This window comes from Athene cunicularia (assembly GCF_003259725.1).
Source record: "Athene cunicularia isolate RWA chromosome 8 unlocalized genomic scaffold, athCun1 chr8_part1, whole genome shotgun sequence".
Classification (NCBI taxonomy): domain Eukaryota; kingdom Metazoa; phylum Chordata; class Aves; order Strigiformes; family Strigidae; genus Athene; species Athene cunicularia.
The window spans coordinates 17526681-17543493 of record NW_020799109.1 but is presented as its reverse complement, the minus strand read 5'-3'; the positions used below and the strand labels follow the sequence as shown (position 1 = coordinate 17543493).

Below are 16813 nucleotides of genomic sequence, written 5' to 3'. Positions count from 1 at the left end.
CTAAATTTGTTGAAAGTAAAGTTCGGAAGAGCTATACGTGGACACTACAGAAGACTGTTCCAGCAGCACTGGTCTGCACCTAAACACAACTAATCAGTTTATGCTAAACATTTATAGAACTACATAAAAAGTAATAATTTTATCACATTTTGGTTCCCTGAGAAAAGTGCTCCAACTACAAAGGTCTTTGGAATGCCATCAGTACAGTGGTTAAACCTGCACCTCTTGCACTGCTGCTGCAGAGACATTTCCTACTTCCATGTTGATCAGATGGTTTTGGCGTTTTCATTCAAAATAAACCTTAATCTCCACAAAAGCGGCACTAGAATGGGAGCAAGAGATGACTAAAAGTAGTATAGTATAAAACTGGTTTATCTGTTATGATTTTTTATTACAAATAATTAACGCATAGTTAGCACACTCAAACACAAAGTCATTAAGAGCACATCTTACCTCACACCTATTTAACACATTTGAGATTGGCCTTTGAAAACTTTAATATAATAATAAAAGTTTTCAAATAAGTTTTTGGAAAGCATGCTCTTTCCATGTTTTTAGTGAACATGATAAACATCATGAGAGTTAAGACTTCAAATACAATAAAACAGCGCACAGCAGAAGAATGAAGTCAGGAACCATTTTATTTCCATCCAGTTTTGCAAGTATTAAGGATGGCATAAGAACTCAATCCACCACTAATTTATGAAGTTATTACATCCCTAGACGAGGCAAAGCTTGTAATGCTTCCTGTTTTTCCCTCCCAAATTCTTATAAGCTGTGTGATTATTTTGTTTAACTATGATTTTCTGTCCCTACCTAATACAAACCTCCTTCATCCTTTCCCCAGCCACCAAAATAGAGTAACTGGGTGTGGAGAAGCAGCACTGAGGCAGTCAATAATGAGAAGTTATAAAAATGTTAAACAGCGACATAACTACACTAACACCTAGGATGCTCACAACATATAGACGACAACTTTGTAACTATAGCACATTCCATTTGCCACCATTATCCATGAAGATCAGTACTGTAAGATTCGTTGCCTAGTACATGCACACAACAGTTACTCCAGATTCTTCTGATCTCTCCTAATTTCTAGGCAATAATTCATTTTTTATTTGCTTTTTTAAAAGACAAAATACTGAAACTGATTTCAGGTATTACTGTCCAACTTGTTTCATAGCAAGATTCAAATGGCATCTTCCACAATTATAGAATTAATGCTCAGTATTTGTCAACAGCTTTAAATATTAAGGTACGTTGAAAAATTACTTTCAGTATACCCCATGCAATTGAACTGCTCAAATAGTTTAAACTCTTAATTTATCACATTCTAAGTTAGTGAAGCATTCATATCTAGAAACTAATTCCAGACAGTTCTTAAACCTCATATGGCAGGAGATGAAACTGTTTAAAATTATCACTATCAACAAAAAAATTCCCATAGGAAAAAAAGTATATACACTCACTATAGCCAGGTAATCAACTCCTCCATTTCAATACCACCATAAACATCTAATTGAATTATTTCGACAAGTGGAACCCAACCAACAATTTATATTTCAGATTTTTCAAATGTATGATTACCCATCAAAACTGCATTTTTTGTTCAAATCGAAGTATTTCTTTTCCAATACAATCAATTCAGTTCAGCACATTTAAATTTAAGACTGATTTGTAAGCTGTTATCCCTCCTTCATTTCTCTCCACCTATACAGATCTTTAAGCATATATTAAGCAAAAGGCTTGTAGAATGCAATGATGCAGAGTTTAATTTTAAACTTAGCACTTATCTGAACATGTCTGCAAACGCTCTCTTACACGAGACGGAAGTGTTTTTAACAACCTTTCTTCTACAATTAGACTATTCCGCTTTAAGAACTGACATTCTTCCAGTTCAGCAGGAAGCGATTCAAGATAGTTTCCAATGAGCTCTAACTGAACAAGATTCAGTAGCTGACCCACACAAGGGGACAAATTCATCAGGCTGTTATTTCCCAGAAGAAGAAATTGCAGCTTTTTGCACTGAAATAATCCATCAGGCAGCATTTCAATCTAGAAAGAGGAAAGAAAAGAACAAAAATACTGTACATTAGTTGTTAGCCTACATGCAGGTGCATGTTTTGACTTTTCCTGGTTTTATTTTAGGGTAAAAAACCCCTTAGTTTATGGAAGGATAAGGAAAGGGAAGATTGTAATGCTTCTATCATTATGCAGTGAAGTGCTTGAGAAAACTATAATGGTTTTATATACATGTTTTTTTTATGAAGATGCTTGGCTACTTGCAGAAGTCAAGACATAAGCATGGCAAGGGGAGCATATACATACGCTCATGCACAGAAGTGCATACAGATTTGTGCACGAGCATGTGGCAAGGGAGATAAATAGGCTAATATTTTCCAAGAATCACTTAATGAAGAAGACACACAGATTGCGGAGAGACATTAGCAGCTCCTGTGTTATGAAATCTGTAACAAGCAGTTATCTGTGCAGTATAGTAACTGAGTTTCTGTTCACACTGACATATAACATCCAAAATCAACCTCACCAGTGAAAACAATTATAAAGCTCAGAAGGTGTATGTCACAAACACAGACTCCACACTAATAAGCCAGGCAGTTTAGCACTGCTGATGAGGTTACCAGCTGTAACTATTTCCCTCCACCCAGGTAGACAGCTCATCAACTAGCTGTTGATTCACTACAGCTTTCAGTTAGACATTTTAAGGTAAAAATATAACAGTGTTCACTCCCATTAAAACACTACATAGGCTAGACAGCTGCAAGGAAAGGAAAGATACATTTCTGCAGCCATCCTAACCTATACTGTCTCTGGATCAGAGCCCTTAAACTGCTACAGACCAGGATAGTACTCAGTATTACGCAAGCTTTGATGACACCGAAATTTTAGTAATTAAACAAGCACCACCCCTTTTTCCACCTTTACTGGGTTTACTTTAATCACGAACACCACAAAAGCATTTTGAACTAGAGGCTGTTCCAGAAGAAGTGGTAGGTTAAGTCAATATTTGATTATTTAAGTAGTAATTCAAAGTTTTACTTACATGGTTTTTTGTCAAAGCCAAGTATTGCAGATTGGTCAGATAACCGATTTCTTCAGGGATGGAGGTTAGCTTATTATAGCTAAGATCCAAATAGTGTAATTTTTTACAAAGAAATAGCTGTAATGGAACATTTTTAATATTATTATAATTTAGATACAATTGTTCCAGGTTTGATAATGCACCAATCTGCACTGGGACATATGAAATACTGTTGTGCCACAATTTTAAACAAGAAAGGTTCTTAAGATGTTGAAAACTAATTATTTCTTCCACTGTTCTGAGATTATTTTCTTTTAAGTCAATTTCATGCAAATTGTTTAAAGTAAAAATAGAATGAGGAATGCGCTCTAAATCACAACAGATTAATTCCAAGGTTCTCAGGTTTACTAGCTTCTTCAGGTTATTTAGTACTATCAGTTTATTTCCCTCATTGTTGATAGACAAGTGTTGTAAGGAAGGCAAAAGGTCTGTAACCACTTGAGGTATACGAGAAAGGTTGTTTTTTAAATGAATTGATCTCAGATTTTTTAGCCCCTGAAAGCTTTCGTTGTATATGGAGCTGTGATGATCTAGCATGAAATATCCTGTTAAGCACAATTCTTGTAGGTTTTTTAGATGAAAGACCCAAAATGGAATTCTTCCCATCTCACTAGATTTCAGGCGCAATGTTTTCAGATTTTCTTCTAAAAAGCTGACTGCTGGATAATCCATAGTTAGTGATGAATGATAAACATTGAGTTCTTTGAGATTGACTAGCTGAGTCACAGCTGAAGGAAGTTTGGCTTCAGGAATAAGTTCCAGGCTTAGGACTTCTATTTCTGTCAGTTCAAATACACTGTCTGGAAGACCATTTAACATAAAAAGGTGAAGTTCAATCTTGTCTTGGGAATTTCTTACTAGTTTATTTTTCAGTTTTTCCACTGACCATTCATTGTTAAGATTTATCTGTTTCAGTTTGTTTTCACTCAAATCAGACAGGAATATTGAGAATCGCTGAGAATAAAGAGGATCATACTGATCTGCCAAGTGGAGAATAAATGCAAAGTCATTCTTTACATCAGGTATATCACTGTAATTACTTTTCTCTCTCAACTTCTCAAAAGAGTATTGCTTAAGTGAACTTCTTAACATCCACCACAAACTGTAAGTACAAGTTAAGCCATAGAAGATCACTAAAACAACATAAAATGAAGCCAAAACTTTAAAAATTTCTGCTAGCGAATACACACACTGGTACCTTTTGTAGCCTGTAAAGGCTTGAACATTAACTACACAATCAATTTCAAGTGTAATAAATGATAAATAGTAGGGAACATAAATTATTATTATTACAAATACAATGACTTTCACTATAATCTGTTTCATATACACTGTATATATGACATCCTTCTCTTCAACATGTACTCTGAATTTCTTCACTTTTTCAAATATAGCTTTAGCTTGTTCCCCTTCTTTTTTGTCAAGAACACTTGAGGAATTTTCTCTTCCAGTTGTTTCCAAACCAGGTTGAGAATATGGCAGGGACTGTCTGCTGGCCCCTATGTCTACTGAACTCCCAGGTGATGAAATCACTGCTTTTGATTTGGCTATTGGCAACTTCCTCACAGACTGCTCAGCAACTGTTTCTGAGAGGGCACGCGTTGTCCATGGAGAATCAAAACACTTCTGAAGAATGGCTACAAAATGCTCAAGCCTGGAACTTGTGCTGGGATAGTAAAGCCAGAAATTACTGCAAGCTGCAAAAATAAAGGTATGCAGAAGCACTAGGTATGGAAAAAATTTGGCAAACCAGTGTAGCTGTCTCTCATAACATACTGCATCAATATAGGAATACTGTTGCCGATGGAGATCATTCTGGATTTTAAGCGGGATGATTATCTGTGCTGTAGAACTAGCCGACATGTTAAGGTTGGCTTTCACTAAATCCCAAGGCACGGCACAATGATTGTCAAATTCTAGCTTGCAAGGAAGACAACACAATACTCTGGTTTGAGTAAGCTGGAGGGCCCCAGCAAGCACGGCAACTAGTAGCATTATCATGGTGAGGTAATACCAGAAGACATCCCACCATGGTTTTAAGATGTGGTAGGATGACTGGGCATCTGCTAAGTATTTGAGTTCTGTTAGCGTGATCATGACTTTCACCTGTGAGAGAACAGCAGCTGGTAGAAGAAAAAAGAAAAACATCCTTAGAAAATTGTTAAAGACAATTTATCTCACCATTAAACACTTGAAGCTTATTACTGTTTTCAGTTTTAAATATGTGCAACATTTGGCCTAGCATCCAAACCATAGCAAAAGGATCCAAGAACTCCTGGGACCTAACTATAGAAGTCATGTTATTAAATTGTTTTAAGGAAAGTTAATTGGAATGCAAAAATTTAAATGAAGAGTGAAACTAGCATCAGAGATTAGGAGAAAGAGTATTTTGACCAAACATTCTGGTACTATTCTAGTAGAAGCAACAAGCAGGTGTAAGTTAAAGTGTCTGATATATTACTAGCAGTCCTTCACCACTGTCTTAAACTTCCTAGCAGAAGTGATTTCTCATTTATGAAGAATTCAAACAAAAGAGTGATATATTAACATGATGGCTCTTGTAATTCAGAATTTTCTACTAGATTAAATCATTCCACCCAATTAAAGAATGCACAAAAAAAATTCTCAAGAACAGTTTTGCATTACATATTCTTGCATAATTCCCCATCTTCTCCTATCAAAAGAATTAAGCACAATGACAGAATGAAAGTGAAGCTAACAGAACTTGTTATTGTCCAATATTGTCATTTTATATATATATAAAACCAGCACAATTAACCCCCAGCAGCATAGGTTTGATTCATACTTACTTTACCAATTAAAGAGAATTAAATACACAGTACTGCTCAGTCAGGAGGTCTACACCTTTTAAAATTCCTTGGACATGCCATCTTTACATTTGTCTTCATTCTGGATGGAGAGAATATTAAATATACTTTATTTTTAATGGCTTCACCTAAACAAAGAACACACATTTCAGCTTTCTTTAGAACTGCTGCCTTATATCAGACATCAAAATCCATTAAGCTCTTCATTGCTACAGCTACATGAAATGGAAGATAACATACTCAGACATGATCATGTAGACTGTGAAGTCAAAGTTTTGCAGAGTCACATCAACGCAAAAAACAGGAAACCACTTATAGCTAGCCCTATTTCAACTGGGAAGTAATTTTTTTTTCCAAACAACTGTGTGAAAAAAATATGCAACATGCAATACTTCAAGTAGTAGAATTCAGTCATAATTTTGATATACCAAGGTTTGGCAGAAAGGCATGTTTTTCAAAAACTGCAGCTCATATTTTACATCCTTAAACAAATTAATAAACTATCCAGTGCCAATAGCAATACCACAGATGCTACCAGCTTTAGAGAAAATTTACTATAAATTTTGTTAGGCAGTATAGATATGAAGCAATGGGGATGTTCTGTATTTTTCTTAATCATAGAATCATTTAGACTGGAAAAGACCTTTAAGATAGAGTCCAACCCTTAACCTAGCACTGCCAAGTCCACCACATCTACACATCTTTTAAATAGCTCCAGGGATGGTGACTCCACCACTTCCCTGAGCAGCCTGTTCCAATGCTTGACAATACTTTCAGTGAAGAAATTTTTCCTAATATCCAATCTAAACCTCCCCTGGCACAATGTCTTTCCTGTAGTGAGGTGCCCAAAACTGAACACAGTATTTGAGGTGCAGCTTCACCAGTGCCAAGTACAGTAGAACAATCACTTCCTAGTCTTGCCAGCCACACTATTTCATGCTACTGGCCTTCTTGGCCACCTGGGATCACTGCTGACTTACTTGTAATATATTGGTATGGACTTTCCAATTTCAAGCAGAGCTGACAAGCTGTTATAAAAAGACAAACAACAGCTGAACTAAGGCAGAATCTAATTCTTAATCCACATTCACATATGAATGGAGAAGAATGGCTGAAAATAATTTAACCCCTCCTTGATTGACAAGGCTACTTTTAATAGAACATAGAAACTTACCAGGCCCGCTCAAGGGAAAGCAGCTGAAGGAGGACAGGATGGTTACAATACACTCCTGAAGAGAAAAATAAATAGTTTTCAGATCATTAAATATTTGGAATCTAATAATCGAGTATTTGAACAGCTACTCATTACTCCTTCCACAGCAGTATTTTAAAAGATCCAACATTCAATGAGCAAAAGATCTAATTAGATCTACAAGATCTAGTTAGAATAATTTAAGATGTCCCTCCAAATTATTTACTTGGCCACCATCTGAAAGATGCTTTTCCTAAAGTCCCATGTCACTGTCTGCTTTCCAAGCACTAAAAGTCATTTAAGCTCAGCAATTTTTGTATTTACATAAAGTTACTAGTCCTGCAGCTGAGATGCTCTAACCATAGATAAGAGTAATTTCTTCAATCACTCCAGCTCAACTTGTAAAAAATATACCTGTAAATACCTTTAAATTTAGTTATATTGCTATAATTCTTCAGGTCTGACTATAAATTTGTAGGTGTAAACAACACAAAAAGGTACTAAACCCATCCCAGCTAAGGCTTTAATTCTGCAAAGAATATCTGGATCACATCTCAACTCAAGCTAAACATGCTTGATTTGAATGTAGACAGAAAAATCAAAAGTATTTTTTTAATTTCCAGGCTAGAATTAAAACCAGTCAGTAGTTCTCACTTGAACTCTGTTACAAAAATGAAAGACTTGGGACCACGGTTAAAGTCGTAAAGAACACACTAAGAGATAAACACATTGAGTGATTCAGAGTAAACGTATAAATAGCATATTTTTAACAAAGGAAAACATTTGAAAAGTCAAAGTGATCACTAAACTGGCTGAGAGTTTAAAATAGCATGAAGGGTCTAATTCACACAAGGATGGGAACAATTATTTTCCTGACAAACATGTAAACCTTGTCAGGGACTTGGGCAGACACTAACATTTTAAGAAGATGTTTTATATAACAATGTTTATTACAGAAAGTTACAAGTAACAGTTTAATAATGCACATACATACTTCACACTTTTATACAAAGAGCACCACTCACCTGTCAAGAGACCTATTTTGGGAAATAAGCAAGGCTCTTATTGAATATAAGGGACAGAATTCAGAGTATAATAAAACAGTTAGCACTGTTAAAGTATTTTCTCTAAAAGTTATGGAAAGTAAATCAGAAAATGGAACTTAATTCTATTAAAACCATATTGATATACTTTGGAATATGCATAGCCCAATACACCTTCTTCAAGCAGTGTCATAATATTCAAACAAAAAGTGGTTTGTTTTTATACAGATTGACATCTCAGTAAGACTGACCCACATAATTTCGTAAGGTCTGTTTCTATAAAATGCTTTCTTTGTCACCTCCCTGCCTTGAACTGGCAAGTTGTTAGTCCTTATCACATATCCCAGAAAAAAGGCTACATTCTTGCTGTGGTTTTAGAGCCCTTTCTAGCAGAAAGCAAGTGTCAACATTAAATATTTAAATACTTTAACTCTGGTCTTGTTAATTACTACTTTTTGAAACCTTCCAATGAAGCATGCATATTCATTACAATTCTATGTATATGAAATAAAGCTTCCTATCAGAGAAGTACACAGTATATATGTGTAATATAAATGTGAATTATTAATGCTAATTTGCTAAAGACAGTTTTCTTTTAAATCCTATCTATATGCCAAGAGTGACTAATCAAATGGAATAATACTGAACTGTAATGGGTTTGATGAATCTCATCTCCAACAGCTTTCAACCCATATCAAAGCCATAAAAGCTTTTCAAAGTGACCTAATTCAATTTGAAATCTTTCTTAGAAGATGAGAGACAGAAGTTTAGCCCCAGGATAAGCGATGACTTCAGGAGTTACCCCAGACCAGTATTGGGATACTGGCCAGAAAAAGTAAAAATGATCACTAATATCTAGACAATTATAGTTACTTCAAGACTTAGAAGTCTGATAACAGAAACATATCCAGAATATAAAAGGTTAACTTTTGAAAAATGTTATCTATAAGCACTAGCCATCCCTCCTCACTCTTCCCTGCTGCCAAAAGGTTACTTAACATTGCATTACTTTGTCATCTAGTCAATGCTTACATAATTTTAGGCACATTTAGTTAGGGACAGCTCTGCAGCAAGGTAAGTACCTTGCTTGCAGTTCATTATCCTTTGGGGAGGACAATGAACTACAAAAAAATGAATACTGGAAGAAGGCTTTGTTTTATTTTTAATGATACACTGTTTTTCTCGATTAAGTATTCAACTGATGTTTCTGACACACTAAGCTAATGAAAATAGATTTATACAACTAAAGCATATCTTGACAGGTATTCCAGTGGCCCCTCCATCTTGCCTTTTTCCCCTCTCCCCCTCAAACACAGCCATCAAGGAGCCAATCTCCTTAGACTCATGCTGTTATTACAAAAGCATGATGTGCTTCTCAACTGAGATAAGGAGATGCTGACATTCTAAGTAAATTTATCTGTTATCAATTTTCTATCAAAAGTGATTCCCAAACTACAGTACCAACTTAGCTTCTAGATAGTTTCAGTGTATCACTTTCTTCCAAAGTTTTGGATGGAAAATTTAGTTAAATATAAACATTAATAGGCAATTTTGAGACTCTCCTATGGAATTGCTAGTAGTCGCTTATGGTCTCACATGCATAGCCTAAACTTCCACTTGCAAATAAACCCTCATGAAAATTCCCAAAGGAAAAAAGTAAACTTTACCCCCACACATACTCATCACCCAACACACATCTTTCCTGGCTAAAACTCCTGCTTCCATTGGCATGCTACCATTTCTTTTTTCAAGTGTTCCCCAAACAAAAAAACCCATGTACTGCAAGAGTTCTGGGGCAGATCTGACTTCATAAAGAATGATGCTGTCATACATACTCTTAGCAGAAGCATTCAGATGACCGCCTCTCCCTTTAAGCTTGCTATTGACAAGTAACAGACTACTCAATTCAAGTACTATATTTGATATATGGCCTTTCAGAATCTGTACTTTGACCATTTGTGTGCACATTGAGTTGTAGTATCTGTCTGATGAGGACTGTATTTTTGGATCTTTATTCCACAGAATGCAGAACATATAAACAAGATTAGAGAAAGCTTCTTTCCAGTTCCTTCTGAAGAAGGTCACAGGTGATAATTAAACATGTATAAGTGATTATCCTTTTGTATTTAAAATAAACCTGAAAACATTTCCACACGTTACAAAAAACAGCATATTCCTCAAGCACAGGATATTCAAGAATACACTAATATTGCTACCAGTTTTCCATATCAACCTTTCAGACAAAGACCATGATGATAACTACCATCTCAACCATCAGTGCCTGGATTAACTAGAGGCCTTGCCTTTCTTAAACACTCCCGATCTCAAGACAGTAGCACTGAACATAAGATGTGGAACAGTGATAGCAAAGCCTTATGCTGTTTAAGAGTCCTTGCTCTCTGGAGAAGGCTGCTTACACAAGACTACAGTAGCCTAATAATTTCTTGGGGAAAAAAAGAAAAATCTGTATTTTTAGTTTAGAATTTAATGTTAGTCTGCACTTGCATTTTTACTTTACATGGGTTACTCTGCTATTGCTTTGGAGTTAATTGCATAGCACAAACTGGTAAAAATTCTTGCAAAATTAAGCAACTACTACCATACCTTCAGCAAGCTGAGAAAAATAGAGTATAACATAGCAAGAGTATTTTAAACAGTTTCCTCAACTACCCAAATTCTTCAGCATTCCTAGGTTCAACACAAAAGGCCTTAGAGTAGGAGAGAAAAAAAAAATCTTAAAGGCAGATTCACCTAAACTCAGAATACTTATCTTTATTCTATTACTTCCTTTCCCTGGCATACTTAATGCAAGAGAAATACGGACTAATCTAAATTGAAAATAAGCTTTACTCCAATTTGATTTGCTTTACAAACACAAGATTTACTCTTGAAATCTGACTGTGCAAGATTCAGTATTTTACATTATGCATTTCCAACTTATGCCTGCAGCACTCCAGGAAAGACCATTGTCTTCCTTGAGCCATATTAAGTTAGTTGCTCATTAAAAGCCATCATATGCAAGTATTAAGCCTTTTCTCTATTCAGAGAAGGCTAGTAAAGAATTAAACTCTGGTAGTAAAATATGTCACTGGTCTAACACTCACTAAGGAGATGGATCATCTTCAAACATTCTAGTTGCACAGGTTGTTAAAATTACGTACCTGTGAGCCACATGATAAACAATCACGTCAGCAATGTCTGCCCAAGTGCATGAAGTTACTTCAGCCTAATTCTCAATAATGGATGGGAGGGAGAAATCAAGTCAACTATTCTGAGGGTTAAACTCTAATGAAGTTGTGTTACAAGACATGTATTAAAAAGGTATGTTAAATGTGCGTTTTATTTCATACTAGTCTAGCCTGGAGAGAAATTTTAAATACAAATGGCAATTTCTCCAGCCCTCTGCTCAAATTAAGTTCAAGGTGCTAAGGACTGTGTTCTAGATAAAATAGGTTACAACCTATGCTCCTAGAGAGGCCTGTACTAGCAAGATAAATATTCAGTTTAAACCCAAGTTTAAGACTAAATAGACAGTAGGTGAAATAATCAGAACACACACAAAACACACTGCAAAACAAAATTAAGAAAAACTGATAAGTAGGTACAAACCTAGATTTCTGAACAAGAATGTTTCAGAGTTAAAACAGGCAAGAAACCTAATGGTAAAAAAACCCCAAAGTAAAACAAAAGGTAGACCAGCTTTGTTTTGCACATAATTGCATCAATGGGACTGATCTCTGAAAGCAAGCTGTCTACATTCCAAGCAAATACCACTTCATTCATAGTCATGGTGCTTTCTGAGATCCTTACCAAATCAAGCAGAATCTAGACTTAATCACATCTTAACATTTCTAGTAAGCAATAGTTGGTATAGCTTTAGTGTCCCAGCACTGTTTTCAAACTCAAATACGCTTTTTCTTTTTAGATATAAATTAGGTTAGATTGAGTGATGATAGAAGTATGACAGAGGAAGGACTTTTAACTATACAGACAAATACCATAGTGCTGTGGTCTTCTCTTTCCTTGAAGACACATTAAGGTAAACCTGCATCCAAGCTGTAGTAGCTTTGCCAGACCATGGATTTATTTTCAGCTTGTGTTCTCACCCCTCTAATTCTTTTTATCTACTAACATATTAACTTAAACTTAAGAGATATATTACCACCTTAAATACTGATTACAATAAATATCAAAACAAGCACCTGTTTAGAAGAGAGTGCTTTGTATTCGTTATACAAAGAATACAAAGAGTAAATTTACTTCGAGACATATTTTGTTTCATCCTAATATTTAACTAAGAATTTAACTTATTTGTTTTCTCACTGGAAACTCTAGCACTCTTTCTAGAAAGCAGATTTTTTAATTTGTTTAATGAATTTTTATTTCTTCAAACGGTTGTACATTTCACATATTCCACTTTAAAAAGTAAATTATAAATAGAAGACGACTGCCAAAACTCCACACTGGTATTGTGCACTAAAAGTTAGTTCTGCTATCACAAGTCTGCTTAGCAATTCCTAAAAAAACATAGCAAAACCTATTAACATATAAAAAAAAATTGGAAAGAGTTCCATAAGGCTCTTAAAAAGAAGAGTATAAAAAACTGTAGTAGTTCTGACTGGAAGACCATGGTACACTGAGGTGTTCATGATCCACTCTGGCTAGTTAACAGGCCCAGGCTTGTGCTGTGCAGATCCCTTGGCCACAGGATAAATTTAGCCAGCTCATAATAGAGGAGTCCGCAGGCAGCCCCCCCTTGGTATCAATGATTACACCACCTGCATATCTTTGTCTTTATCAAGAAGTACAGCAAGAAGTTTTCCTGTGAACACTTTTCCTAACAGGAGAAGCAATGCACAGAGTTGTTTTCTTGTAAAAAAAAATCTGTAATAGCTTAAATAATCAAAATAAGGTTAAACCTTTCTACAGGCATGGTCTGCACAGTATGCTGCCCAAGAATTGAAGGCTCATTTGATGCTGCACCACTTGTTTTTCCAGCTTCTAAAAGGACATAAGAGTATCTATACTATTCTTTTTTTATAGTATCAAATGCAATAGAAAGCATTTTAAATGATACTGTACAGAGTCTGAGTACCTTTCTTACTGAGATCTTCATGGAGCAGCACCTCCTGTTGCAAAACACAAACCATACAGATTGTCTTTCAGAAGGTCACTTCTGAAATTCTCATGAAGTAAAAACAGGGGCCCCCAAAAAAACTGAAATGAAGAACAAGTCCCAAATATCTGTTACATGGCACCATACAGTCTGATCATTTCATTTATTCTCAGCACAAAAAGGTTAGTATTTAAAGTGAAGCACTATCTTCTGTTGCTTCCTTCCCCCCCCCTCCTTCCCCCCCCCTCCCCGTAATGCTTCAGAAAACAAAAATCTCAGTAGTGAATAAAAAGTAAGAGAGTAAATAAAAGTGGAGATACTTCTAAAGTATCTATAAACTTCTAAAAGCCCAAAGATTTTTATTTTTAAGTTGGTGTTACATAGCCCATAATGAAGCACACAATTTAATGCCACAGAAAGTCAGTTCACATTAAGCCTCAAAAAAGGACACAGAGGTACACAAGCAGAATCAGCAGCCAAACACTGTAAGAGACTTTCTTTAAAAAAAAAAAAATTTGAAGCCAAGCACATTCAAAGCATGTACCAGTTATCTTGTAGACAAACCTACCTACTTTATGTTAATGGACTTGAGAAATAGGATTGTGAGAGCACTGTACTTAATCAACATCACCCCAGAGTGGCTTATTCTATCACACACCCAACAAACATACAATCATGAACCATATATATTTAAAGAAACAAACAAGTCGAGTTACAACTACATTAGTTTTTTCCTTTCAAAAAATCTGGCACTCAAGTTATAGAAGTAAAAATTAAACAAAGCTTGCCAGACCAAGTAGGTCCATTGCTTTAATAAAGTAAATGGTTTTCTAAACAAGCCAAGTGTAAGAGATTTAATCTAGGTTAAAAAAAAAACCACAACAAAACAAACCCAAACAACTTCGAGTGACTCCATACTATATTAGCAAAGACAAAGCTAGTAATTTCAGAAAAAATTACAGGCAATTCACAGAAAATGCTGATATATTTCAGGCCACAGGCCTACTGAACAAAGAAAATGTAGACTAGATAAAAATAAGATTTAACACACAGACTACAGCAATAGGAACATGTAAAAAAAATGTTCAAAGTGCAAACAACAGGCTTTTTGCTCTAACTTTTGAGTTATTTATTGGAAGAAACTAAGAGGGAAAACTACCTGGACTAATCCTTTGTAGGAGGACTGTGCCACCATTGATGTAGCCCTAAGAGCAGCAAAAACTGTCCTCCACTAACAGCCAAGAAAATACTTATAGAAGACAGGGGCACCATCCCTATACAAACCTAATCTGGATGCCTAAAGAGCATTATCATCCCATTTAGAAAAAGCCAACAAAACCAGAATCAGAACTGTGAGATTAACAATGCTCAGAGGAATGGTGACTTTTAAAAAAGTAGACTAAAGAAAATGGGCTTTCAAGAATAAGAAGACTGAGAATATACTGAGGGTGGAGAGGAGGTGATAGAACAGCATGGGAAATGAGTGCCTTCTCAGGACAGAAGTACATAGTCCATCTGTGCTCAGTTAATGCTTATTCAAACCAGTGTGGGAGGAGACCACTCTCACTAGAGAGGACTTCAGGCATACCATGCTGACAAACATTCCAGCCCAAAGGTGTCATGGAAGTTATCAGGGAGGTGGCACATATTACACTCTTAAATGACACCTAAAAGAACAGGCATACTTTGCTGTTCCCCCATTCGATTTTTAAAATCAGTGCAGCAGCACTGAGGACAGAAATAGTATACCTATACTCCAAACAGTCCTTACTTCCAAGTTCCAAAGAAATTTTAGAGCAAGTTTGGAGCATTTATTATCAAAAGTCTCCCTGGTTCTTCACCTATTCTCTTGTAAGCATGGATTATTATACCAAAAGCAGTCTCAAAAGGTCTAGGCTGCGATTCATATCTGTGGTATGCTGTACCTTTTATAGCTCTCCCAGAAAACATCTTACACAACAGTAAATCAAGTCCTTCATCCCAGTACTAACATAGCTAACAGAGTCAGACACCTTCCAACTGCATGAAATTAGATTTTCAAGCTCACTTAACGCCCCTCTATTCTCATAACCACATTCTTGGGTCTTTCTCATGCTAAGAAATATGAATACATAACCATAATACAATGGTATCAGCAGTATCCCTCCAGCATTCTAAAGGAAGCCTCAATGATATCTGTTTAATTCTGCATACCAAGATAAGTACTACAATAGAAAATTAATTTTTATCCATTTAGTTTCCAGAAGTCAGACAGATACTTACAGTGTCCATTCATTGTGCTGGTATGTTCAGGACATCAGAAAGCAAAGCAGAGAAAGATAACACAGGAGAATATACACAACTTAAATACTACAAGGTTTTTCTGCTAGCAGGCTCTTTAATTGCAGTATAGTTTATCTTCTGTCTTCAAAGAGCAGTAAAAGTACAAGACAGCCAGCAGTCTAAAACAGTTATGATTATTTAACAAAAGACCCTCTTTCATTGGGAAAAGGAAGAAAATTGCTCATACATACTCTTCCATTTTCAGTGTCCTTTTCAATAAATTTTTAAATGTCCAGAGACCCTTGAACTAGCCAAGAAAACCCCTGTAACCTCACTAGAAACAAGTCTGAGATAGGAAAACATTCTCAGAAGGACGAGCCTTTGAGTATGTTCACATATTAATTTCTCTAGTACCACCAGGAGTAATGCTGTCATAGCAGAACAAAGGGGACTACAAATCCTACTTAAGAAGTCAGATAAGCATTTGGGTCAGTTTTGTAGTCCACAGGATATCATGCTGCTATAACTTGGCTATCAACATTATTCATTATATGGTAACATAATATCATATGCGCTGATGTATTAACTAAAGCATGTTCATATTCTGATTTGATTCTTTGAGATAAAGGCCCTATAAGGAACTCAATAGCACTGCCTTTAGACAAAGATGGAAGGGGCCAACATTCTTCATACTATGTCCTGCTAATTTTGCAGAGAGCAGAGTACTGAAATCCAATGGGTTTAGATATTCAGAACATCCATTCTACATTATTTTCTTAGCTCAAACACTGCTTGCCAATACAATAACCATACCCAACCCAGTTAATAGGGATGTTTACCATATCAGATGAATAGCTCTATGCAAGTAATTTTATTTCTCTCTACCTCAAATTCCTCAACTGTAGAATCATGGTCATATTTGTCCTTCATAAAGCATTTAAATTAGGACTGTTATACAGTAATAATAATACTTAACTTCTTACAAGATAATCATAGAGGCTATTCTGAATGGTACTACAGGTTCTGTTAGGTTCCAAGAACCAGAAGCACACGTTATTTATATTCCTAATAGTGGTCAGACCATTATCACCTTTGCCTAATCTCAGAAATATGAATTTGTATTTATACCCCTTATTCTAGCTTGAATCGGTTTGATGTTTCTAAAATATGAATTATCTAGTACAATTGGTTAAAATTCCAACATTCAGCCTAAGGAGGAAAGTGATGTTTTTTCAGTATTTATAGACTGCCAAGACGAAACTGTTCTAT

At 35.6% G+C, this 16813-nt stretch overlaps 1 protein-coding gene across 1 annotated transcript; it reads right to left on the bottom strand.

Annotated features, from left to right (window-relative positions):
• Nucleotides 1–623: 623 nt before the first annotated feature.
• LRRC8B (leucine rich repeat containing 8 VRAC subunit B) lies at nucleotides 624–13380 on the bottom strand. Its single transcript, XM_026854259.1, has 5 exons — nucleotides 13262–13380; nucleotides 7106–7160; nucleotides 5914–6013; nucleotides 3065–5226; nucleotides 624–2055 (listed from the first exon to the last, which is right to left on the bottom strand). The coding sequence occupies exons 4-5, from the start codon at nucleotides 5198–5200 to the stop codon at nucleotides 1783–1785; spliced, it is 2409 nt and encodes an 802-aa protein (XP_026710060.1). The 5' UTR covers nucleotides 5201–5226; nucleotides 5914–6013; nucleotides 7106–7160; nucleotides 13262–13380; the 3' UTR covers nucleotides 624–1782.
• Nucleotides 13381–16813: the final 3433 nt, after the last annotated feature.